We start from the raw sequence: 23,153 nt of genomic DNA, 5'->3' as shown, positions 1-23,153 counted from the left end.
GCCAGTTTTGGAAAAATAAATTTTTCTTGTTAAAAGAAACATTAAACCCGTTTAGGTTACTGTCGATATTAATAAATATTTCTGTTAACGATATGGTGGCTTTATTGTTCCGGGTAATGATTATTTATTGTTGTTGCTCACGATACTTAAGCAGCCTTTGTTAATATGCACATATGGAGATTAAGAACATTTGCTGCATATTCCTTTAACAGAATCTAAAAATCAGAGCGCTACATGATATAGATAAACAAGAAGGCGCAACATTTTTTGAATACTTGCAGATAACATTAAAGAGGCACACGGACGACTATTGCATTAGAAGCACACATACCGGTTGGGAAATGATTTGATTTATCTTATTGCCTATCAATATCAGTCATATCGTACATCACTTCCAAGCAGTGTGTCGTGCAATTTGCATCCCACATTTCGAACCTCCGTGCATCGACCGTGTGACCTTGGCTATGAATAGTAACAAGTCTCGTGTATGATGACTTAGCAACAAAACCATAGCGAGAGAAATCTACATGATTCTGTTATATGCGGTTTACTAGCCGGTTTATGCCGGTATTTGATAAAATAAAAAGAGAGAAAAACTGTCATTTTGATTTTACTCGCGTGTGTTTGATTTATTCCTAATGCTGTTTTTAACTCATATATTTTTTTTCAGTTTTAGCTTAAGATATTTTAATAGAAAACATAATAAAATTGCAAAATGCTATGGTGGTATTGAACATTTTAAAGTACAATTTACCCACGTATCGTAAACATTTAGACTTTCGTGACTATTTGAACGTAAATTTAGTATAAAAAAAGAATGGTCTAAAATTATTTAAGGTTAGCTATTTACATACATGTAGTTTTTTGCTAACCGCATAAAAATTTGGAATGGAAATAAAGAAATAATGAGTGAAATTGAAGTTATAGATATACTACAACAGCCCCATCCCCCTCCCCATGGATTAGGTTTTTGAAGATTTTGAAAAGTTGGCTTTTTTTGCTTGTCAAGATTTTTTGGATAAGTCTGCCCCCCCCCCACTCCACTTTCATAAACGATGCTACGTGCCTGATAAAAAGATTTTTTTTAATATATGAAGATTTTTCCAGGAGGAAGGGGGTTTGACCCCTAAATTGAAATGAAGTGGATAAACTCAGTAGGAAACAAAATATAGCAATAGACAGATTTTTTTTAAAAATTAATGACGCTTTCTTTATTAACTTATATAGTGCATTAAAAGTCGAATAATTTATATATGCTTATACGTAATGAATACATCTTTATGATTTGCAAATGAGCATCCATGTTCAACTCAACAATAAAATTGTCATTCGGTTCTCTCATCGATACATTTCTAAAATCCATATCGTCTAAATATATTATAACAAACTGTTGCTATATTTAGCATTGCTATCTGTGTTTGATGGATAAACGTGGGAATTTATTTGATATTTTGTAGTTGTTTTATTGGGCAAATAACGTAGTACTTTACATATATTTGCCTAGACTAATTCGAATAAAGCCTTTTGCTATAAACGCTATTGATTTTATCTTTCTCGCTTCATAGAATGAAATTACATGTACGACGTTGATGACTGTATAAATTTTGTATATGTTATGACATTTTGGAGGTTTTTAAAACCTGTTTTCATTATGTTGTATCATATACATGTATGTTGCATGCAAAATATCATATTTTGTTGGAAAAGAAAACATTAATATTGAACTGCATAACGCATTGCGGTAGCTGATTGTATTTAAACAAAAAGAAACGTAACAATAGCTGGATAGTGCAAAGTGTTTTCACGAGTTGTCTTTCCCAATGTCGAACCAAAATAACAGTCATAACGAGCATAACGTGTTGCAAATGTTTTCTGTTCATTCTATTTATTTAAAAGGATTAACGATAATGATCAGGACTGCATGTTCTAAGACTGAATGGGTTTATATTTATGTGTATGTTTCCTTTTCTCGTATATATCACTTATTTTCATCTATTGTAAAAACAATTTTAAATTTTGTTGTAACAGTTGTTAGTTTTGTTTAATTTTTCTATTTAATGGCAAAGACCTAGTAAACTGTCAGAACTTGTGTCCTAATATATATATATATATATATATATATATATATATATATATATATATATATATATATATATATATATATATATATATATATCTCTGCATGTGTGCGTGTGTGTGTGTGTGTGTGTGTTCATCTAAATGACTTTTTGAATCTTTATTTAAATGTGTAATATTTACTTAATCCCGATCCTACTGTGTAGAATTCATAGTGTTCAATCATTTAATTTCTTGAAACTTTATCTCTTTCTTTATATCACTTAAAACCTTATTTTGAGTGACAGTAATAAAAGACCATGTAGTTTTTGGTTAATCTTTTAGTATCATGAGATTAAGTGCCGTGTGAAGCAACGAACCTAATCAAATAACGGGGCTTAAGTTCAACAGCATACTTAGTACGTATTTCACAGAAAAAACTACGTTTCTTGAAATTGTATCTGTATTTCCACAAAAATACTTGTTAGTAATCATTAGATCAATAGTATCTTATTTTATTGAAAAGAATGAAATCATTTTTCACAGCTCTTTTTGGAAAATAGCGATTATAAAAGTAATCCCCCTGGCAAATCTACCTGTATCCGATACTATTGACTGAGTTAAGTAGTGTTCAAATCCCAAGTTGAATACTTTCAGAGAATTTAAACAGTTTTATGTTGCCATTTCTTTGAGGGCAGAATAACAATCCTTTCTTGTGATATCTGAGAAAATGGAATGAACAAGGTTTTACATTTTATAATTATAATTATCTCATAAAAAACATTTCAGATTTGTTTTTATAGATCTCCATTGTACATGATCATACACATTTGTTTTCAGTGAAGAAGATATTAAGACAGGAATGATTTCCTAATGAACTGGAAGCAGTATCATTCTGTAAAGTATATGTGTAATAAGCTACAAATTGCCGTTCTTTGGAGCGGTTTCTGTGTTATTTTTTGTTATAAGGTCGGTTATAGATTACCAAAATTATATTAAAACCAAAATGTATCACATTTCTTATAAATAATTCTAATTTTATTTAAAAACATTATAATTTCCATGGTTGCATATATCTATTTGAGTACAGAAGATTAAATTAACGTATTTTTATTTCTTCAAATACGCATCAACTTAGAAAAAGAAAGATTCTGCAATGATTGGTCAATTATCAATCATTTGATGATAACCAAAATACTTATGGTTACAACAGCTTGGCTACGGGGCCGTGTAACTGGGATTTGGTGTCTACCAAGTCATTCGGTATCAGTAATAATCCATTTTTCGAGGTGTAAAATTTGTACTGAGATAGTTTTGAATCGAACGTCCGAGGTTTCTGACAGCTGAGTTTATAATAAAAAAGTAATAATACTTTGGGGTTTGACAGACGGAGGAAAATCGTCAATGGACGTCAAAATCGTATGCATTTATTTTGACGGTTCTATGGAGAGTATAGGGGATTTTAGTTAAAATGCCTGTGGGTTTTATTTCATTTAAAAGTACATAAAATCATGAATAGGAAATTAAAAGGATAAGCAAATTATGTTTAAAATGTTGATAATATATGAATTATTAGCATGAAGCATATACTGAAATAATCACAACCATAGTCATTTACAGACGATTAAAATAAACTTATGCATATAAAACATTTGAAGTATAATGCCACTCTTTCCATTCAAATTTATTTATCGGTAAGGAAAAAATTTGATAGTTAATTTCACAATCCTTAAAAAAGATCTGAGTTTAAATAGATTACAATCAATCAAGAAACAGGTGACATAATAACAAAGTTTTAATGAAACAATTGAGCACAACTTTGTTTGTTACTTATTAGAAGTATATATAATGTTGTGTCCTTGTACATGAGAAATTAAGATGAAGACAGTTCAATGCAAAGCACTTTAATGCTTTTACGCAATTTGTCGTTTTCTTGCGTAAAGATATCTTCACATGATTTAGGTCATAATTTCGTTAACCAATCAGAGTTCACTTTATAGATTAAAACTACATGTATAAAACTTATCTGAAGGATAGGAAATTTAAAGGATAATAGTAAACTTAGCTTCTCAAAATAAACAAGAGGCCCATGGGCCACATCGCTCACCTGAGGAACAATAGGTATGATAAAATCAGCTTAATGGAGTCATAATACAAACTATCTGGACAATGTACAATAATACATGTAGATCCTGTATAAATAAAATCCATTTTCCCCTGGATATTCTTATGTTTATAATCATTAGTCCCTTTTCTAACAAGATGATTTTATAGTCATATCATATGTTGAGTATTGCAGTTCTCAAAATGATCCTTAACAATAGTTTATATATTAGATATAAACGTACATCAAACTCTGAACCTTCTCGGGAGGCCAAAGAATTGTCCTGGGGCCAAATTCTTAACAGTTATAAAGAAACATCTGGCTGATTAGTTTCTGAGAAGATTTTTAAAGATTTACCCTACATATTCCTTTGTTAAACTTTGACCCCCCATTATGGCCCCACCCTACCCCTGGGGATCATGATTTTCACAACTATGAATCTACACTACCTGAGGATGCTTTCACACAAGTTTCAGCTTTCCTGGCTGATTAGTTTCTGAGAAGAAGATTTTAAAAGATTTACACTGTTTATTCCTATGTAAAACATCGACCTCCCATTGTGGCCCAAACCTACCCCCAGGGTTATGATTTTCACAAATTTGAATCTACACTACCTGAGGATGCTTCCACACAAGTTTCAGCTTTCCTGGCTAATTAGTTTCTGAGAAGAAGATTTTTAAAGATTTACTCTATATAATCATATGTTAAACTTCGATCCCCCATTGTGGCCCCATTCTACCCCCAGGGGTTATTATTTTCACAACTGTGAATCAACACTACCTGAGGATGCTTCTGAAGAAGATTCAGCATTGCCGGCAAATTAGTTTCTGAGAAGAAGATTTTTAAAGATTTACTCTATATATTCCTATGTTTAACTTCGATCCCCCATTGTGGCCCCATCCTACCCCCGGGGGTCATGATTTTCACAACTTTGAATTTACACTACCTAAGGATGCATCCACAAAAGTGTCAGCTTTCCTGGCTGATTAGTTTCTGAGAAGAAGATTTTTAAAGATTTACTCTATATATTCCTATTTTAAACTTCGATCCCCCATTGTGGCCCCACCCTATCCCTGGGGGTCATGATTTTCACAACTATGAATCTACACTACCTGAGGATGCCTTCACACAAGTTTCAGCTTTCCTGGCTGATTAGTTTCTGAGAAGAAGATTTTTAAAGATTTACTCTATATATTCCTATATTAAACTTCGATCCCCCATTGTGGCCCCACCGTACCCCGGAGGTCATGATTTTCACAACTTTGAATCTACACTACCTGAGGATACTTCCACACAGGTGTCAGCCTTCCTGGCCGATTAGTTTCTGAGAAGAAGATTTTTAAAGATTTATTCTATATATTCCTATGTAAAACTTCGATCCTTCGTTGTGGCCCCACCCTACCTCCGGAGATCATGATTTTCACAAATTTTTATCTACATTACCTGATGATGCTTTCACACAAGTTTCAGCTTTCCTGGCTGATTCGTTTCTGAGGAGAAGATTTTTAAAGATTTACTCTATATATTCATTTGTTAAACTTCGACCCCCCATTGTGGCCCCACCCTCAGGTGAGCTAAAAAGGTTAAGGTTACAATACAATAAGTTGTTAAAGTTGGTTTCTGGAAGAACAGGCTTTGTAAATTTTCTTAATAAATATTGACAATTTTTTTAATTTTTTAAGCTTTAGTTTTTAAGATCTGTGTACAAACATAGAATTGTGAGCAAATCTCTGTATCTTGCTTATAATTCGAAGCTTAACACTCAAATATGGTTAGTAAATAGAAATTGTAAACAATTAAACACAAGAAACATGCACTACATGTATAACAAATAAAGAACACAATTTATTTTTTCGAAATGAATCATATATATACATGTATATACCTACATATTTCCGTCAGCGATATCAAACTCTATTTAAACTGAATAAACTCGAGAAAATGCCGAGCATCTCAACAAAACCTATTGCATTAATTACATTACATGTACCATTACGCAAAAGATAATGCCGAATTACCGATAGAATGAATTGTATTTCAGTACCCCTACATCCGATTTTGCTTAATTTGCGCAGGTAAACAGTTAACTGTTTGATTTACCGAAGTCTCTGTTTGATTTGATACGTAAAAATCACGAAATACAGACGATAGTTTCCAGGTTACAAAGCATAATGAGAACGAAACGAAAATCAGAACAAGCTAACACCATCGTCATGTGTGAAAACTATCAACGCATTGAAATATTTAGCCTCAATTTACTTCACAAAATCGGCACCAATATATTTTGTATGTTTCAAAATTTCCCTTCATACGCGAACTGTTGCACAACAAGCAAATTCATCATAGTCAGAAAGACCTTTTTCGTATAATGTCATGGCTGCTTTAAACAAAGAACCTCGTTTTAGAAGTATGGAATCATTTTACCGTATGCCGAACCCGAAGCTATTAAACTGATTGAAACACGCCTTTCCTTTATTATTATTTTCGTAATAACTCAGATTTGAAACAGAATTACCACTTAATTTTTGCAATTTATATTTTCCTTCCCATAAGGATAATTTATGCTAAACTAGGTTGAATTTGCCTCGGTAGTTCTTGAGAAGAAGATTTTTAAAAATGCACCCCCCTTTTTCTACAGTTTCAAGGTTTTCTCCGCTTTGAATACAGATCAAACTTTTATTTCTGCAATTTATATTTGCCCTCCCATAAGGATGCTTTGTGCCAAATTTGGTTGAAATTGGATAAGCGGTTTTAGAGAAGAAGTTCAAAATGTAAAAAGTTTACAGACGGACAGACGGACAGACGGACAGACGGACGGACAGACGGACGACGGACAAAATGTGATCAGAATAGCTCACTTGAGCTTTCAGCTCAGGTGAGCTAAAAAGGGTATGGTATGTGTGTGTGTGTGTGATACAAAATAGGATAAACCAAGGATGAATCATGCTACTGGTTTTTAAAATCATAAAATGTGGTTACATATGAATAATTGTCTTGAAAATACATTTTGAAATTTATGACATTTACTTTTTTCAAAAAACAACCTTATGATAAATTGATAATCACATCGTTTGGTTTTTTTTTAATTTTTGTTTGTAGAACATATTCATTCAGTTATTTGTTTCACAGAAATTCTTAAATTAAAGCGACATACATTTACATTTTAACGTCTCGAGAATAACTATTAAGCATTACTTCAGCATAACTTGGCCTATATGACATGTGACATAGCAACAATATTCCTTCAAAATACAATATTAAATAACTGTGAAATGACTGATTAAATGGGTTTAACTGTTTCTTAAGAATATATACATATTTTATTTTCTGTCATAACGAACAAGAAAAGGGATTGGATTGGTTTTATTTCTGAATGACATCTAATCAATGAATATGTTTTTGTTCTTTTATTTATTTAAGTGAAAATATTTATTTAGTCGTAAAATGTCAAGAATGCCTTCTAAGTGTTTTTATTGGTTGATATAAAGATTTGAAACAAACTTTAATTACAATTTAGAACTTTTTTGGATTGAGATTTCAAATGACCTTTTTTAGAAAAAAAAAAAGGCACGCCAGTTGGTATAGAAATATGTGTTGGCGTATTCTGCTGTGCTGGACTGGGCTGCGTTTTACAAAAGAACTTACGACAAAGTCATAAATATTTTCAGTCTTATGGGATGATATATAAAAACAAAACTTAGTTATAACTTTATTTATACAACTACTCTGATATCCATAATAATATTATACAGCCATGAGAATAAAACATTGATTAGTTTGTGATTAATTAGCATTCATCAATTTTATCGTACATCGTAAGTTCTTCTGTAAAACTCAGCCCTGGACTGTATAGAATTCCGACACTCTTCGCTAAGATCAAGCTAGTAGCGTCCACCTATAAAGCTACTCTGGTGGTCACTTCTTACTACTGTATATACAAATTTAGAGAATTGATGTATTTATTATTACAATCAATTAACATTGACCATAATGCATGCCATAAAATACTCATACAAACACGAATGACATCTATTTTTATCAGAGTAAATGTCATAGACAATTTGTGCCAGCCAAAATCGAATGTATTATGCAATGTTGCACATAAATATTATGCATTACTTATACATAATGTACGTCAAAGTTTCAAAAAAGATCGTCAGTGGTGTGTTAAATTTATTTCCCATGTAATAAGATAAAATGATATATTTTGACTAATCGAAGAGTTTTTAAAAATTTATATTGATACATACATCAATATTGGACTGAACATCCACATAAAGTGTATTTCTAATGCTGTTTGTTTTTGTTTTTATACATTTGAATTATTCAAATTAAAGCTTTCACTAAAAATTTCATATTTTAACGTCATTAAGATCGATGAGGGCAATTTTCGTGAATTGTTAAAGTTGACGCAATCTTGGGGAATATTTTGTAAATTTAAACAAAGGAAAAATAAATTCAGCCTTTGTTTCGTTAACTGTTTTTTTTAAGTGAAGAAATCCATTAAGATATACCCGCCACAAATTTTAATGCTCCCTTAGGCACCAATGTAAAAAATGGTTTTTTAATGCCAATTAAAACAACATGGTTAGTTAAATAATTTATCTAATATATGGTTATTATTTCCCGTACTTCAAAAAAATCAATTTCAAAGGAATTTTAAAAACTTAAATAAAACTTATTGGAATGAAAATTTGCTCAATTTTTAACAGATTTTAACATTTTAACTCCTGTCAAATGGCACACACAATGAATCCACATCAGAATGTCTTATTCTACATGATTTTACTTAGTAAAGCATAGGACTTTATAGAATTAAAATATAGTATTTTTAATATATTCTTTCTTTGCGATCTATATCAGTTATCAGATTTATCAGAATAAATGTGCAAACACAGATGTTAAAGTTTCTAAAACTTCTGACCAAAATTATAAATCAAAACTAACACGAAATTCTAATGTTATAATCAATAAAAGAAACGTATGCATTAATACAGTTTTCGTAGATATACGTGGGGTTTTTTTTTTGGAAATCTTAATAATAAGTCTAGCAATTTGTTAAACACATTAACATTTGTTTTATTTTTATTTATTATACTTTCATGTTAAATACTGAAATCTGAATTGGTTTAGACGCAGTTGATAATCCGTTCTATTACCCTCAGCGTTAGAGACACACTAAGCAACGGGTAACACAACGAATTGTTACATGTGCGTAAATTATGCGCGTACTGTTTGCCGTGTTATTCACTTAATTTCTATATAAAAGCAGTTAAAAAATCTCTAATCTTAAGACATTCAGTATAATGAAACAAATAGTGCCTGTTTGGAAGGGTAACTGTTGAAAAAACACCCCACGCGTCGGTTGACAATGGTTTCCTCGGGGTGTCAATTTCAGCTGTTACCCTCCCAAACAGGCACGATTTATATAATGTTACCTGTATATAAAGGGTTAACGACTTTCCTAATCATTTTTTGGCTGTTTGTATCAAAGGATTTATCTCCCATTTAATGTCGAGCACAGTAATACTTGATTTGTGTGAATCGCATTAATCACGATTATAATGTAACTCACATTTAGCATTTAGATAGAGAGGACCAAAAAGGTATTGCATAAAAATGATGTTAAGCATCTTAAACTGATAATCAGTATATTAGCTTTTTCTAAATATAGAGTCGTCACCGTGATCGGGCATTAATTAAGTTTCTCAGTCAAATCCTTTAAAACGTCGATCAAAATAATTCTTTAACTTTATATATTAAATAATTGCCTTGGTTTATTTAAAGAATACAGTTGTCCTTATGCAAACACAGATGTCCTAAGGCTAATTTGTAACAAGAAAACATGTTTAATAGCTGTTAAACAAACGTTGCACAAGTAATATATTTATTGAACAACGATTTCCTGTGATAGTTTTTAGCTTGCAATGTATCTAGACTAAGAATGTTTTGTAATATAAATATAAGTTTAACATTTAAAGATATCCATGTTTGATAGAGAAATTATTTAAAAGACCGATAGAATTGAGGTTACTATCTTATTTGTTTTGTTTTGTTGGGTTTTTTTGGGGGGGAGGAGGGGGGGGGGGGTGTTTTCTTTTTAAAATACATTAGGTTAATCGTATTTGTTTTAAAACTTGTTTAATACACTTGAAGATACAGTAAAAAGGTAATATTTAAAGTAAATTATTAAATTTAGTTGCAGTGAAAGTTTGTTTGCATATATTATTCAAAATATGCCTTAGTTAGTATTACGGTATTATCAACATGAGTCTCGCCTAAGTATATGCATTGTGGTGTTCTACGCTGAGTTTTAAAATTTTATCAATCTGTAATTAGGAGTCAATACCTATTGCAAAATATGATCATGTACTTCCTTAAGTTATTTTTAGATAAAACATTGACGAAACGATATGGCATTGAATATATCTGGCATCGGTCCGAAGTCGTGTGCGATTGTGACGTCAGAAAAACATATGAGGAAAAGTAGATATATATACACAACTTGTCTTTCCCATATAAACATTCCACGCACGATAATAAATCTAATTCTGTGACGTCACAAGGGCATCATAATAATTCATGTGTGAATTAATGTAGAAATCGTTTAAAAACACCTTAAGAGCCCTTGAATTGTTTTAGTTAGAGATACGTTCACGAGCTAAAATATTATTCATGATTTCATAATTGTGTTTGAAAGACTGTGAAATTCTTCCAGTGATATTTTTTCTTTATTTGTTTTTATTCCTCCACAATGGATGTAAGGAAAGGACTGCAGTTTGTTACCGCGTTAACTATTGTCTTCCTTTGTGTTTTTACAGGTAAGTTTAAGGTGTGTAATGTGTGTATGTTCGGCTCTCGCCTGCAGTGACATTCATGTAGATCATAATTTGTTTTCTGTATATTTACACGTTTAATGCATGTATGTCCCACAGTAATAAGAAAATTTTTCTTAATGACCATGCTTTGTAGCTAAAATAGAGTTTATATATACACGTCACTATTCCTGCTACATGGGTGTAAATTACGTGATTGACTTAGAAGAATTAAGAGTTTTCGTTAACATTTTTGTAAGGTAAAGTCTAATAAAATTATACATGTAGATAAAATCTAAAACAAGTGTAGGTTGTCAATAATAAATTCTACTTCAGCGTGCATAACACCATTATTTATTTAGTATTATGAAATGAATTAGCTTAGATATGTTTATTGATTGATTTGTCACAAGACATAAAACCAAGGTGAAAAGGTATTACCTTTTATTTAATATATATTATCAGGCAAAATTGAGAGGAACAATTTTGATGATTTTTGTGTTGTCTGTGTATAACTTCGTATGTACACCGTTAAATCCAACTAATCACGGCACCAAGTTGTGGTTATACCGATTATAACGTGTCGTAAGCCTCGGGGTAAAAGATATATCTCTTTATTCTTATTCATTGGGAATAATTTGTACAAGACTTCATTCCATCATCCTTAAGATTACGATATAATCCAATAATGTATTTATACATGTAATCATAATGGCGTTTCGTTATCTTTTACATTTTGTGACTAAAAAATAATAAACTAATATTTTTAGCCATTTATGCACAACGTTTTGAGTAATGCTAATTTTGTATAGCTGCATTTCACGATGTACATAACTCTTAGATATGACATCTATTCCTAATTGAATAATCATCTCAGCTCTACATCCTGTTCTGTGGTTAAAACGTCAATGCATTTCGTCAATTCGTCCGACCCCATGTTGGATTGGCTAAGAACGAACCTAGTTGTTTAGTGTACAGGCAATGCATTGCAGATAAATCCTGAGGTTAAAAAACACGACCTGGAAAGAAATGATAGATGTGTGCTTTCATAAAGAACGGTCTGTCTATATCAGGGATGGTCTACAAAAACTCATTTATGACAGACGATGATATGAAAGTTATTGTCAATAACAAGAGGCCTTGTTGTAACTTGCAATAGTGCTCTTTAGTATATTACACAAAATCTGAATACTTTGCAGACTATTGAATTAGAATATGAATACTTTACAGAAGATTAGATGTTTGTTTTCTAGATATATATTACAAGTCTTGTTTTCCCTGATTGTATCAAAGTTTCCTTCAATAACTTGTGTTATCACAAAAATCAGATTTTTTTTATTAAAATGTGCTGATATATAACAAGTGTGCATATATTATCATCATGTTGTTCATGTCATCTCTCATTTTTATCTGTCCAACATTTATGGATAAGCAGTATCCACCAGGCAAACGATCAGCACCAACAAAAGTTTTACAGTTGATAGGAGAACCAAATCCAAAATTCATATCAAGGAAAAAACTTGGATATATCCTAGAAATTTTTTTCTTTTCTAGTTGTAATATATTTACATCAATGTTATTGTTGTTAATATGACTCATAGTTAAAATACAGCGTTTCTTTTAAATTTTATATTACATTTAGGTGTAAACCGTTTTGACTTTTTGATAATTCTAGCTTTGCCTTTTGTCACCGGAGTGTGCTGCTATACGTAAAAATTTCATTTATAAATAATTTAAATCACAACTTAACTAAAAAGAATACCAAATATATTTTAAACCAAAACTCTTGTCATGACAATTTCATAAAATAGTGTAGAGGAAAAACTGAATAATACATGGAGTATTACTACAACCCATGATAAAGGTTTACTATTATTTTTTTCTTTCGGTTTGTTTTTATTGATTAGTTCTTTTGGAAAATATGAAAACAAATAGCTATTATCAAATCTTCAGGTTATCCCATTTGAAAAGTCGAATAGAGAAATGTGGGTTTTTTTAATTCAGGGATTTCATGTTGGAAAATTTTCCATTAAACCAACTTTTGTCACAATGTTTCCAGAAGACGTTCATAATTGTCGTTTCTAAATATAGTTGTATAGATCTCTGCTAATGTTTTATTCATTTATAAGCCTTCTGTCTCGCTCAGAATGGAATTTATTACAATATATTAATCAACGCTTTTTCCAAAAAACATAATTCACAAGTGTTTAACTCAACTAGTAATATACTTTTTATAAATTTGTTCTTGTTGATTTTTATATTATGAAAATGAGCAAGGTACCGACTTGTACTGTTTGCAATTATACAATGGTCTTCGGTACCGTGCTTTTTTTTAATATTGAGATATGTTTAGTCGTTGAAGACATGGTTAATAAATGGTATCGCTTCAATTTCAGAACATGGATCGAGCCAACAGACAAGTACAGGTAAGGATCATCCAATGAAATAATGTATACAGGGAAATGTTTGCCAACGTTTTATTTTCGACCCTTTTGCCCTCGTTGTCATCGGGCGAATTTAGGACTGGGCGGATTACAATGTTCCAACTTATTTCTTTAGTACAAAAGCGAGTCTGGACGAATTCAAGACGGGGCGAAACCGTTTGCAAGTGTAGAAGGGCGCAAATAACACGGGCCGAAAGTAACCATGTATACAGTATATTTTTGATCGAAAAGTGTATTTCATAATCAATCAGAAAGATTAATTACTTGTATTGAAATTCAAGGCAAACAGTTCTGAAACAGGATGTAGAAAGAAAAAACATTAAATGAGAGTTCTGGTTAAATATTCGAACACTTGAGGTAATGCTCACCTTTTGTGACGTCATTTACAAAAGGTAGAACCAAAACATATGAAATGAGAGTTTTGGTTGAATATTCTATTACTTCAGGTAATGCTCACCATTTTGTGACGTCATTTACAAAATGTAAAAACAAAAAATATTAAATGAGAGTTTTGGTTGTATATTCTATTACGTGAGGTAATGCTCACCTTTTTGTGACGCCATTTACAGGATGTCAGAGGTCAGGAGGAGCATATGCCTGGTTAAGTTGTCTTATTGCCAGCGCCAACAAGGACAGATGTAATCCGTCAGGGTGCACGAGGTATGCCGGGACGGAGTACGAAAAGGACCTGACATGCTCGTAAGTATACCACTGGTTATAAAGATGAAAGGGTATTTCTGCTTCGAAAAATAACATTTATGAAGGATGTTCTCTTGATACATAGTCAACAAGTTTCTTAGAAACGCATTAAGAAATTAGACTGATTTTGTTAACATGAAACGACACCAAATGCATTTAAACATAAATGATCAAGAATATGATGCTGATTAAAACAATGTTCATACAATATTGAAGGCAAAATGGTAATTATACAATGGTTATCGCTGAGGAACTATCCATTTGCAGGCTAAAAAAAAAGTTGTAATAATGTTTTGTAAAAACAAAATATGTTTAATTAACGTCATTTAAATGTCCATCAACTATAGCAACGCCAAAATACATATTTGCTAAAAAGAAGTCCCCAACATAGCCTTTAAATGTTAATTCTTTAAATTACCGTTATAATTTTTTTTACCAATCGAGCAATATAACATACGAAATAAAATACAATGTTACAAACCTGATCTATTAGATCGATTATCATATCAAAACTTCTTTTTACAGATTTCAAAAGCAGACGTGTGGCGGTTGTGTACCCCAATACAAACTTAACGGAACAGAGGTCAGCTGTAAAGCTTTAGAGCAAACAGGCTATGGTAGGTCTTGACTTTTCAAATTACTCGTGAGCTTTAGCAACACCTAGAATGAGTCAATGGATATCCTCTTTTCAGTCGAGTTACATTTTTGCCGATGAGTTAAAGATTTATATATTTCATGTTTTTGCCCATTACGTACAAATTCTTTTTTTTTAATTTCAGAATGTCCACCAGGTGTTAGGATGGAGGTGTGTAACCTAGACGCATGCGTAGCGACCGTATGTCGGCCATACCTAACTGCCCCTTGCAGGTAGCTAGATTTTCCCTTATACGGTCATTAGAACTATTACTAATATTACAGTGTATATATAACTTAGTTTAATTTTTTTTAGATAAATAAGTTTATAACCTCAATATAAACTACTTGCTGATAACTATGAAATATATATATCGTTTTCTTTAAGGAATAATTTTTGCGGAGGATGTTTTGCCGAATACGACGTTGATGGTCAATGGTGCAGATGCCCCATAGAAGGTAGTGTATACCATTCTTATTTATATTTTAACACAAATTTACATCGCAATGAGTTACATATGCAAGTAAAGAACCTTCCATATAAATATGACCACCTACTTTATCAGTGTTGTAGCAATTACGTGATTTTGAAAACTTTTTAATTTCAGTGTCTGCTATTCAGCCTGACAGTCCAGTGATTCTTGGCCAAACACTGGAGGGATTTGCTGACCCTATTGCAGCGTCCTCATTTGCTGATTCTCCCTCTGCGGCCCGAGAGACAATCAGAACTAGTGTCAAACAGTCCAAACCAATCTTACCGAGCACCTGTCCCAATGGCGAGTTGCCATGGGACTGTCCAGCCGATGTCTGTACCAACGCATATTGTTCTGCCTATCCCCAGGCCAAGTGCAGGTGCGTGTAGCCTGGTTGAAGTGTTTTTGGTTACTGTGGTTTCATTAATATTCAAAGGTTTCAATTTTCGTGGATTCAATAAAAATAACAGTTTCAATGATACGTTAATTCAGGGGCTATGATTATATCAATACAAAACGTATTGCATTTCAATGAACATTTTATTTAGTGGATCAACTTAACAACGAAATCCACGAACATTGGTAATCAACGAATATTAGTGCAACCACATTATTTTTCCTCTTGAAGTTAAATTCGAAGAAATGTTTACCACGTATTAAAATACTTTCCCAAAATTCCCTTTAATAGTTAAACATATTATGTAATAATAATATCATTAATAATATTATTATTAATAATAATAATATTATTATTAGTATTATTAATAATAATTATGTGATAATTGTACTTACTCAAACGAAATTCTCGACAACCAATTGAAACGCCTTTCGTAGTGAATAGTGCTGGTTTCGTCTTGTAGAATCAATAATTGTGGAGGATGTCAGCCAGAATTCACAACCGGGATTTACGTCATCCAAGACTGCAACTCAAGAGGTAACCAAATGGATTACTTATTTGTATTTTTAAAATATAAATCCCATTTAAAATGATTTTTAAGACATAATGATTTCGTTTAGATTTCGTTTAGATATGAAATCCATTTGAAAAAAAATATTAAGTTTTCAATTGCTCATTGACTGAAAATTGTTTTTAAAAAAATAGAATGCCCAAAGAATACACTGGAAATGGTTTGCAAAGATGACCCGTGTAAATACTCAACCTGTAAGAAGTACGAAGACAAAAACCCGGTCTGTAGGTAAGTAACAAATGCTGCAGTACAGACGGAAACTGTTGTGTGTCGATTATAAATCTCAGTATTAGAACAATCTTTTGCAATTGTGAGATAATTTAAGCCAGTGTTGGCAACAACAAAAACTCACTACTTTGGCAGATGACTGTATACTTTTTTACGTTATCGGATAGCGTCTGTGATGCTGTTAAAATCTTCCTTTTTTATCAACTAAGTATAGGTTTATTTAAAACCAAATCATTCGTAGAGTGAAACTGGAATTGTACTTTTAAATTGATTAAATTACGTACTGTTCAACACTCTTGAACAATCTCAAAGTTACCATGAACATACCATTTTGAATCGTAAAGAAAGTTCATCTATCAATCTTATAACGTAAAAACCTATTTGATTTAAAATTGGGCCTAGAAATGAATAAGATAAATCAAATCAATAGATAAATTAGTACTGTACTGTGCCAAATCAACGGTAACCCTTGGAATAGTTTGTACCATATTAAATGTAAAGGATGTACTGGTTTCAGACCCAGCCGCTGTGGAGGTTGCCGGGCCATGTGGTATGTCAACAATCAGGAAGTGAACTGTTATGAACAATATGGAGTTGATGTGCGTAAGTAGCACAAGGCATTTTTATAAAAGGACTACTAGAAAATATCCTAGGTAGTTTTTCGGTCATTACTTCAGAACACTGAGGTTGCAAATACTACATCATGTTCAGTGTTTAGAAAGAGACGCCGTTGAACAAACAACAATAGATTTTACAAAAATGGCCAAACAATACTGGTGTTGACTTATTATTTTTTTTATTATTAAATTTTAGCCTGTCCTAATGGAGAATCAAGACAAAAATGTCCAAAAACAACATGCAGATTTAAATATTGTCCGGTTGACAGAAGTATCACTTGTGTGTAAGTAATGGAATTCACTGTTCTATTCCTCTAGTCTTATACGTTGCAGCGTAGCAAATATGTATATTACACATTTTGATATAATATAATGTTTTAACTTATTATTCTACCTTTCAGTATCAGCGTAGCATATAATTTACACATTTTGATATTATATAATGTTTTAAACAAATGATCCTGCCTTCCAGTATCAACAATTGCGGTGGATGTCATAGAGAATATCACAAACGCCTGGACTCCGGTAGAACGATTGTAGTGGACGAGTCGAGGTGTCAGGGATGGTGGAACATCCTAACAAACAGAAAGAAGAAGCCTTTCTCCAAGAAGACACCTTTGCCAAGACCTGTGAGTGAGCTTTCTCCCAATGAACTGGATCCCATGGCAAGACGGAATAAACAGAGAACAGTAAATGCCATTGAAAAGTTTGAAACTGGGCCGAAGGATAATGTGCAGGTGGACAACCAGGCAAAGGCTTTTGTGGAAGATACGAATGCGCCAATGAATATAATGGAGCCTAAAGTGGTACCTAAAGTCCAACCTCCGCAAATACCACAGGGTTTGCTGGAGGACCAGAGACCAGGAATTCAACAGTTTATGCCAAAATCAAACTTCCCTGAAGTTCCAGCTGATCCATCAGCCACGCACGTACTGGAGAATCCACTTATTAATCCGCCAGACACATTTGTGGAGTATCCACAATACATTGATGCTACGCCAAGGAGCACACTATTTGACAACCCGCAAAACCATGGTGTAATAGAAAAAACAAGTAAACCATCTTCACTTCCGGGTAAGGTAGAGATAATAAACAATCCTTTGATCATTGATCAAAATCCAACAAACCCGTCGTTGATCGTGGATTATCCACAGGACTATCCAGAAATACAACAGCCAGTTGAGGTGATAAATAACCCACTCATTGATAACATGCAGCCTCACTCTAAAATAAACGCAGTGCCATTTGAACAGATTGCTTCTTCGGTCCATACAAGTCCATCGGGGGCAGTTAAAGATGCCAAAATTCATCCCAATAAGGAAGGTGCTCTTGGCTTCAAGGTAATAGAAAATCCCTTACTGTCAAATCCTATGGTACCAAATATTGCAGTAAAGGAGTTTGCCCCTTCAGTTCCTGCTAATGCCATAAATGTCCAAATTCTTGATGCCTCTAATAAAAGAAAAATTGGATCAGCTAAAACAGTATCTATACCAAATAAGAAGAAAGACTTTCAACCAGTTGTTCTTGACAGAGTCAATGTTGAATCCATTGATCCCACGGCACCAGCTCCATTTATAAACAATAATGGAAAGGCAAACATGAAATCAAAATCATTAAAGAAACATGCAAAAGCATCAAACATGAATTTCTGGAGAACCGATATGCGGCTGCCAGCTGATTTCTTCAAATTCATGCTTCAAGGAATTGGGTTTCATGGAATTCCACTAGAGGGGATCCAGGTGAGATAATTTCAGATAATTACTTAATTGAAAGTCGTCTTTAAACACAACAGCATGATATATTCCCGAACTGAAAACTAATTTACGACTCAGGTAGATTCACACACCAATATACACTTTTTTCAAAGAGATTTTACACATTAAAGATTTATACTAGCTTTATTTCAATAAATGAAATCTAAAAACAAACAAAAACAAAATATTAAAATAAAAAACCCAATAAGATTATCAGTTCTTATATCTGTCTTTTATTTCTAAAATCATATATTTAAAAAGTTCTCTTTTTTATCCTTCACATAGTACATTGACGTCTCCAGCGACCATAGATAAATCAAAGCTCTTCAAATGACGTCTTTTTTCAATTAAAATCTTAGATTTAGATTAACAATATAAAGAATAGTCATTTAGTGTATCAAATATGTAAAATTTGATTTTCAAATATTTTTTCTTTATTTTTCAGAAGTAATGCCGCAACATTAGGGATAACGAATCCAGATTGAAATCCATCAAGTCTTGAGACATTTTTTTAATCTACAATTAAGTGCCAATACATTTTCTAGATAATAATCAAAAAGGTTTGTTCGACATATTGGCTACTTTACCTTCAAGGTTGTTCTAAAATGCTGGGGTTTTTGGGGGGTTTTGTTGGGTTTTTTTTTTTTTTGGGGGGGGGGGGTTGTCTTTTGTCTTTGGTTTTTTTTTTTGGTTAAATTCTGCGCTGCGTAAACCAACGGGAAATTTGAAATCGTTGGAGTCACTCTTATATTACTAAATTATTCTCACTGAAGAGATAAAATGCGAAATTGTCAAACAAGAGTCGATATGTGAAATGAATGGTAAATAAGATCTACAACGGTCTTAATATGCAGTCAATTCCACTTAGAATGCCATAACAGAAAACTAACTCATACTAGTGGCGTTTAATTATTTGAGAATTCACTTGTTCTTATGATCGATGATAGATGACTATTGTATAAATCAGAAAATATGCTGTTTATAAACAACTTTTGAAATTTCAAATTAAAGGTATCAATTTTTTTGGTAAAGATAGTGGGTGCTTTCCCGTTAATCGTCTTACCTCTCAAGTGCCAAATATTTTGTTTTTGTCTTTGTGCCAAATGTTTTTAAAAAAGAAAAAAAAACATAGATGTATAAAGTTTATGAAAATGGTACCTTTACCATTATATTTCTAAAAAGAGAAAAAGACTGATGCACTTACTGTTAGTTTTGCACTTTATAGTAAAATAATGTACATAAATTAGATCCCATAACGAATGTTTCCTGTTTTCCTTGTCTGTTGACGTACGTTATTAATTATATGATTTTCATTAAGAATTATAATTAATGCTATTTATTTATTTCTGCACCTACTGGTCAAAATATAATGTTGTGACGTACACATGTGTGATATTTGTAGTTCTAGCGTTAATAAATTAAAATATTTATAGTTTCGGCTTGCATTTTTTATGATCAGTTCTTCAATTGCTAATGGGTTGATTAACACCTGAAGAAGCATTAGTATTCAATATGACACAGCTCTAAAATCAGAAACGAACCACTCCTATGTTTGATGTAATATTTTGCATACGGTTTCCATATAAATGGTGTGTCAAAAAATTCATTTCATTAATTATGTGATATTAATGAGGATAAAAGTACATTAAAATCACAATACTTTCACCGATATAAAAATTTCATATTGTTTATTAATCATAAAAAATACGTTTAAAATTTTTGGGAAAGGTAAAAAACTTAAAATCCTCAGTGGGATTCAAACTAATGACTTACAGATTCATCTTGAGCGCTCTAAATGTTTGCACTACGCTGTTACATGACAATTTTGAGAAGGAAAATATAAATTTTATTGTGTATCTCGATAAATAGCACGTCACGTTATGGAGATGTCTCACATCAACTTTAGTAAAACTGTAAAGTAAATTAGAACTCGACCTTATCCTTAGAAGAATAAAATTATAACTTTGTCGTGTAAAAATATTACCCAGAGGGAACACATTTCAAAGACAAAATCGTAAATTGATAACATTTGCCAATATGTATTTAAATTTTTGAAAACAACTAATACACAGATTCATACAAGAAATAAAATTGATTATGCTACAAATATATTCCTCTAAATCACATAATTATAGGCCTTACATAACTTGTCAATGTTTATCATGGACTACTGGCTCAATCTTTCTTATGAGAGCAACAAAAAACAAGACACTGTGCACATTAAGGTACATGACAGTAAAATTTCTCTCGAAAAGGAAGACAAATCTCAATGGATGACAGTTTATCTTTTAAAAACAAGTAAATTGATTATATGTGATTTCCGTCATATTTTTTTTTCAAATATGATATGCTAAAAATATGTAATCTTAGCTTTAATTCAAAATACCGAATTCCTATGCAGATATCACATTCTCATAAAGGTATTAGTTTCATGCGCGTCCATAGAGTAAATTGACCGAAAATAGGCCTCAAACACAATAATTTCTCGGATCCCCTGGACAGATACTGTTAATCCGCGCATGGGTTTAGAGGAGTTGAACCTTAACATTTATCTAGATATAAAATTTGTGTAGAAAAAGTTGAGAATGCTGTATAATATAAATCATCCACTGAAAAACTCAAAATCCACTCTCAAAGCCATTTTTCTGAAAAAACTAGTTCAAAGAGTTTATAACCGACAAATATAAAGAAGTAAATTGTAATGTTAGCAAACCATATATAATGCACTTCATTCACACAGAACTTTTAAAATGAAACAAAGTCAATAGCAACCATTCATACTTTTAACATTATTAAATAATTACAATTTGTAACAGGTTACACGTCATTCAATAAAACAAGACCGTACATGAACTAAGAATTACTGTATTTTGGGTTTATTCGCCCCGTGTTATTTTCGCCCCTCTACTTTTGAAAACGATTTCGCTCTGTCTTTAATTCGCCAAGACACCGTTATGTTTAAAGAGAGATAAATTTTAAACATTGGAATTGGCTCAGTCTTGAATTCGCCCGCTGACAACAAGGGCGTGAATAAAACAAGGCAAATATTTCCCGGTATACATTATATGAAAATTAAGAATAGAATATGTCATTACATTATAAATTACAGATTAGACGAATAGTTGTGTGGTATCACATATGACCAAATAGAACTAGACATATTTGTTAAAATATTTTTCTCTGTACAATAATATAGAGACTATTTAAATAAATAAATTAATAACTAGTATTCCTATGAAAAAATTATTATACATGGATAGTGGAAAACTAAATAAATATAATTGTTTAAACTAAACTTTTATCATTATGTTTACTGCCTTTGATCAGAAGTTTGTGACTTCTAGAATGATATTTCAAAGGAGCATTAGTCGTTATGCTTACTGACGAAACATCAAAATTGTACACACTGTTAGTGTGTGTGTCTCGAATATTTGCTTAACAGATACATGTGCAATTAATCATGTGAAAGCATTGCTTAACAGATACATGTACAATTACTCGTGTGAGCTCATTGCATGACAGATACATATACAACTATTCGTGTGAAATCATTGCTTAACTGATACATGTACAATTGATTGTGTGAAGTCTTATGCAAGACTACTATAGACAATTTAAGAGGGTTCGATGGTTGTGGCCAATATTAGACTATTTATATCTCCTTAAAAGAAGAGCTCTGTTTAAAGATATAGGATGCTTAAAATTTTAAAGCTGTTTTTCTTTACATAATATTAACATATCTTATACATAATATTAGTGCATGGACAAAAATATCTTATGTTAAAGTTTATATGGCAGATATTTTGGTCAATTTGTTGACCAACCAGCTTCCCTACACTGTGTTAATGACCTTAAGACCATGATACGTGTAAGAATATATAGAGAGACCATGAAAGAAACAAAATACTGGCTTAAACTTTGTCCGTTAATTCAACTAGATATATTTAGCAACAAATTGGGGAAAGGATAAACCACATGTATTACCATAACAGTTTAACTGTCAGTCACAGTGTTTGATACTATGCATAGGCGTCGGAACCGGGGGGTGCTGGGGGGGGGGGGGGGGGGGGGGCTGAACCCATTTTGATGCTATGTCCCTAATTGTTAGGTCTAACGTTGCTTAGCCCCCCCCCCCCACTTTTTCTCGCAGCAAAGATTATTGTTCCTAAATTTACCTTGAAAGATTGAGAAGTTGGAGTGATAGGTATATTTTTTGGAAGTATAGGTATACCCCCCTCCCCCCCCCCCCCCCCCCCCTACAGATTAGGATTTCTATGATTTTGGGAATTATTTTTTTTTCCTCAATATTTCTGAGGATTAGTCTTTCAATTTGCTTCCGACGCCAGTGCTATGAAAAGTATAT

The 23,153-nt window shown here is 32.2% G+C and overlaps 1 protein-coding gene across 1 annotated transcript; it reads left to right on the top strand.

Annotated features, from left to right (window-relative positions):
* Positions 1 to 10,776: 10,776 nt before the first annotated feature.
* On the top strand, positions 10,777 to 19,403 carry LOC128172156 (uncharacterized). The gene is made up of 13 exons (XM_052837928.1): positions 10,777 to 10,980; positions 13,371 to 13,400; positions 13,988 to 14,117; positions 14,643 to 14,734; positions 14,897 to 14,984; positions 15,139 to 15,209; positions 15,359 to 15,602; positions 16,084 to 16,157; positions 16,326 to 16,419; positions 16,937 to 17,022; positions 17,233 to 17,320; positions 17,509 to 18,775; positions 19,236 to 19,403. Exons 1-13 carry the CDS (start codon positions 10,914 to 10,916, stop codon positions 19,239 to 19,241), a joined length of 2,337 nt encoding a protein of 778 aa, XP_052693888.1. The 5' UTR covers positions 10,777 to 10,913; the 3' UTR covers positions 19,242 to 19,403.
* Positions 19,404 to 23,153: the final 3,750 nt, after the last annotated feature.

The sequence above is a fragment of the Crassostrea angulata genome, chromosome 2, assembly GCF_025612915.1.
Source record: "Crassostrea angulata isolate pt1a10 chromosome 2, ASM2561291v2, whole genome shotgun sequence".
Lineage (NCBI taxonomy): Eukaryota > Metazoa > Mollusca > Bivalvia > Ostreida > Ostreidae > Magallana > Magallana angulata.
Note: the sequence above shows the minus strand (reverse complement) of the source record. Positions and strands in the feature narration are given on the sequence as shown.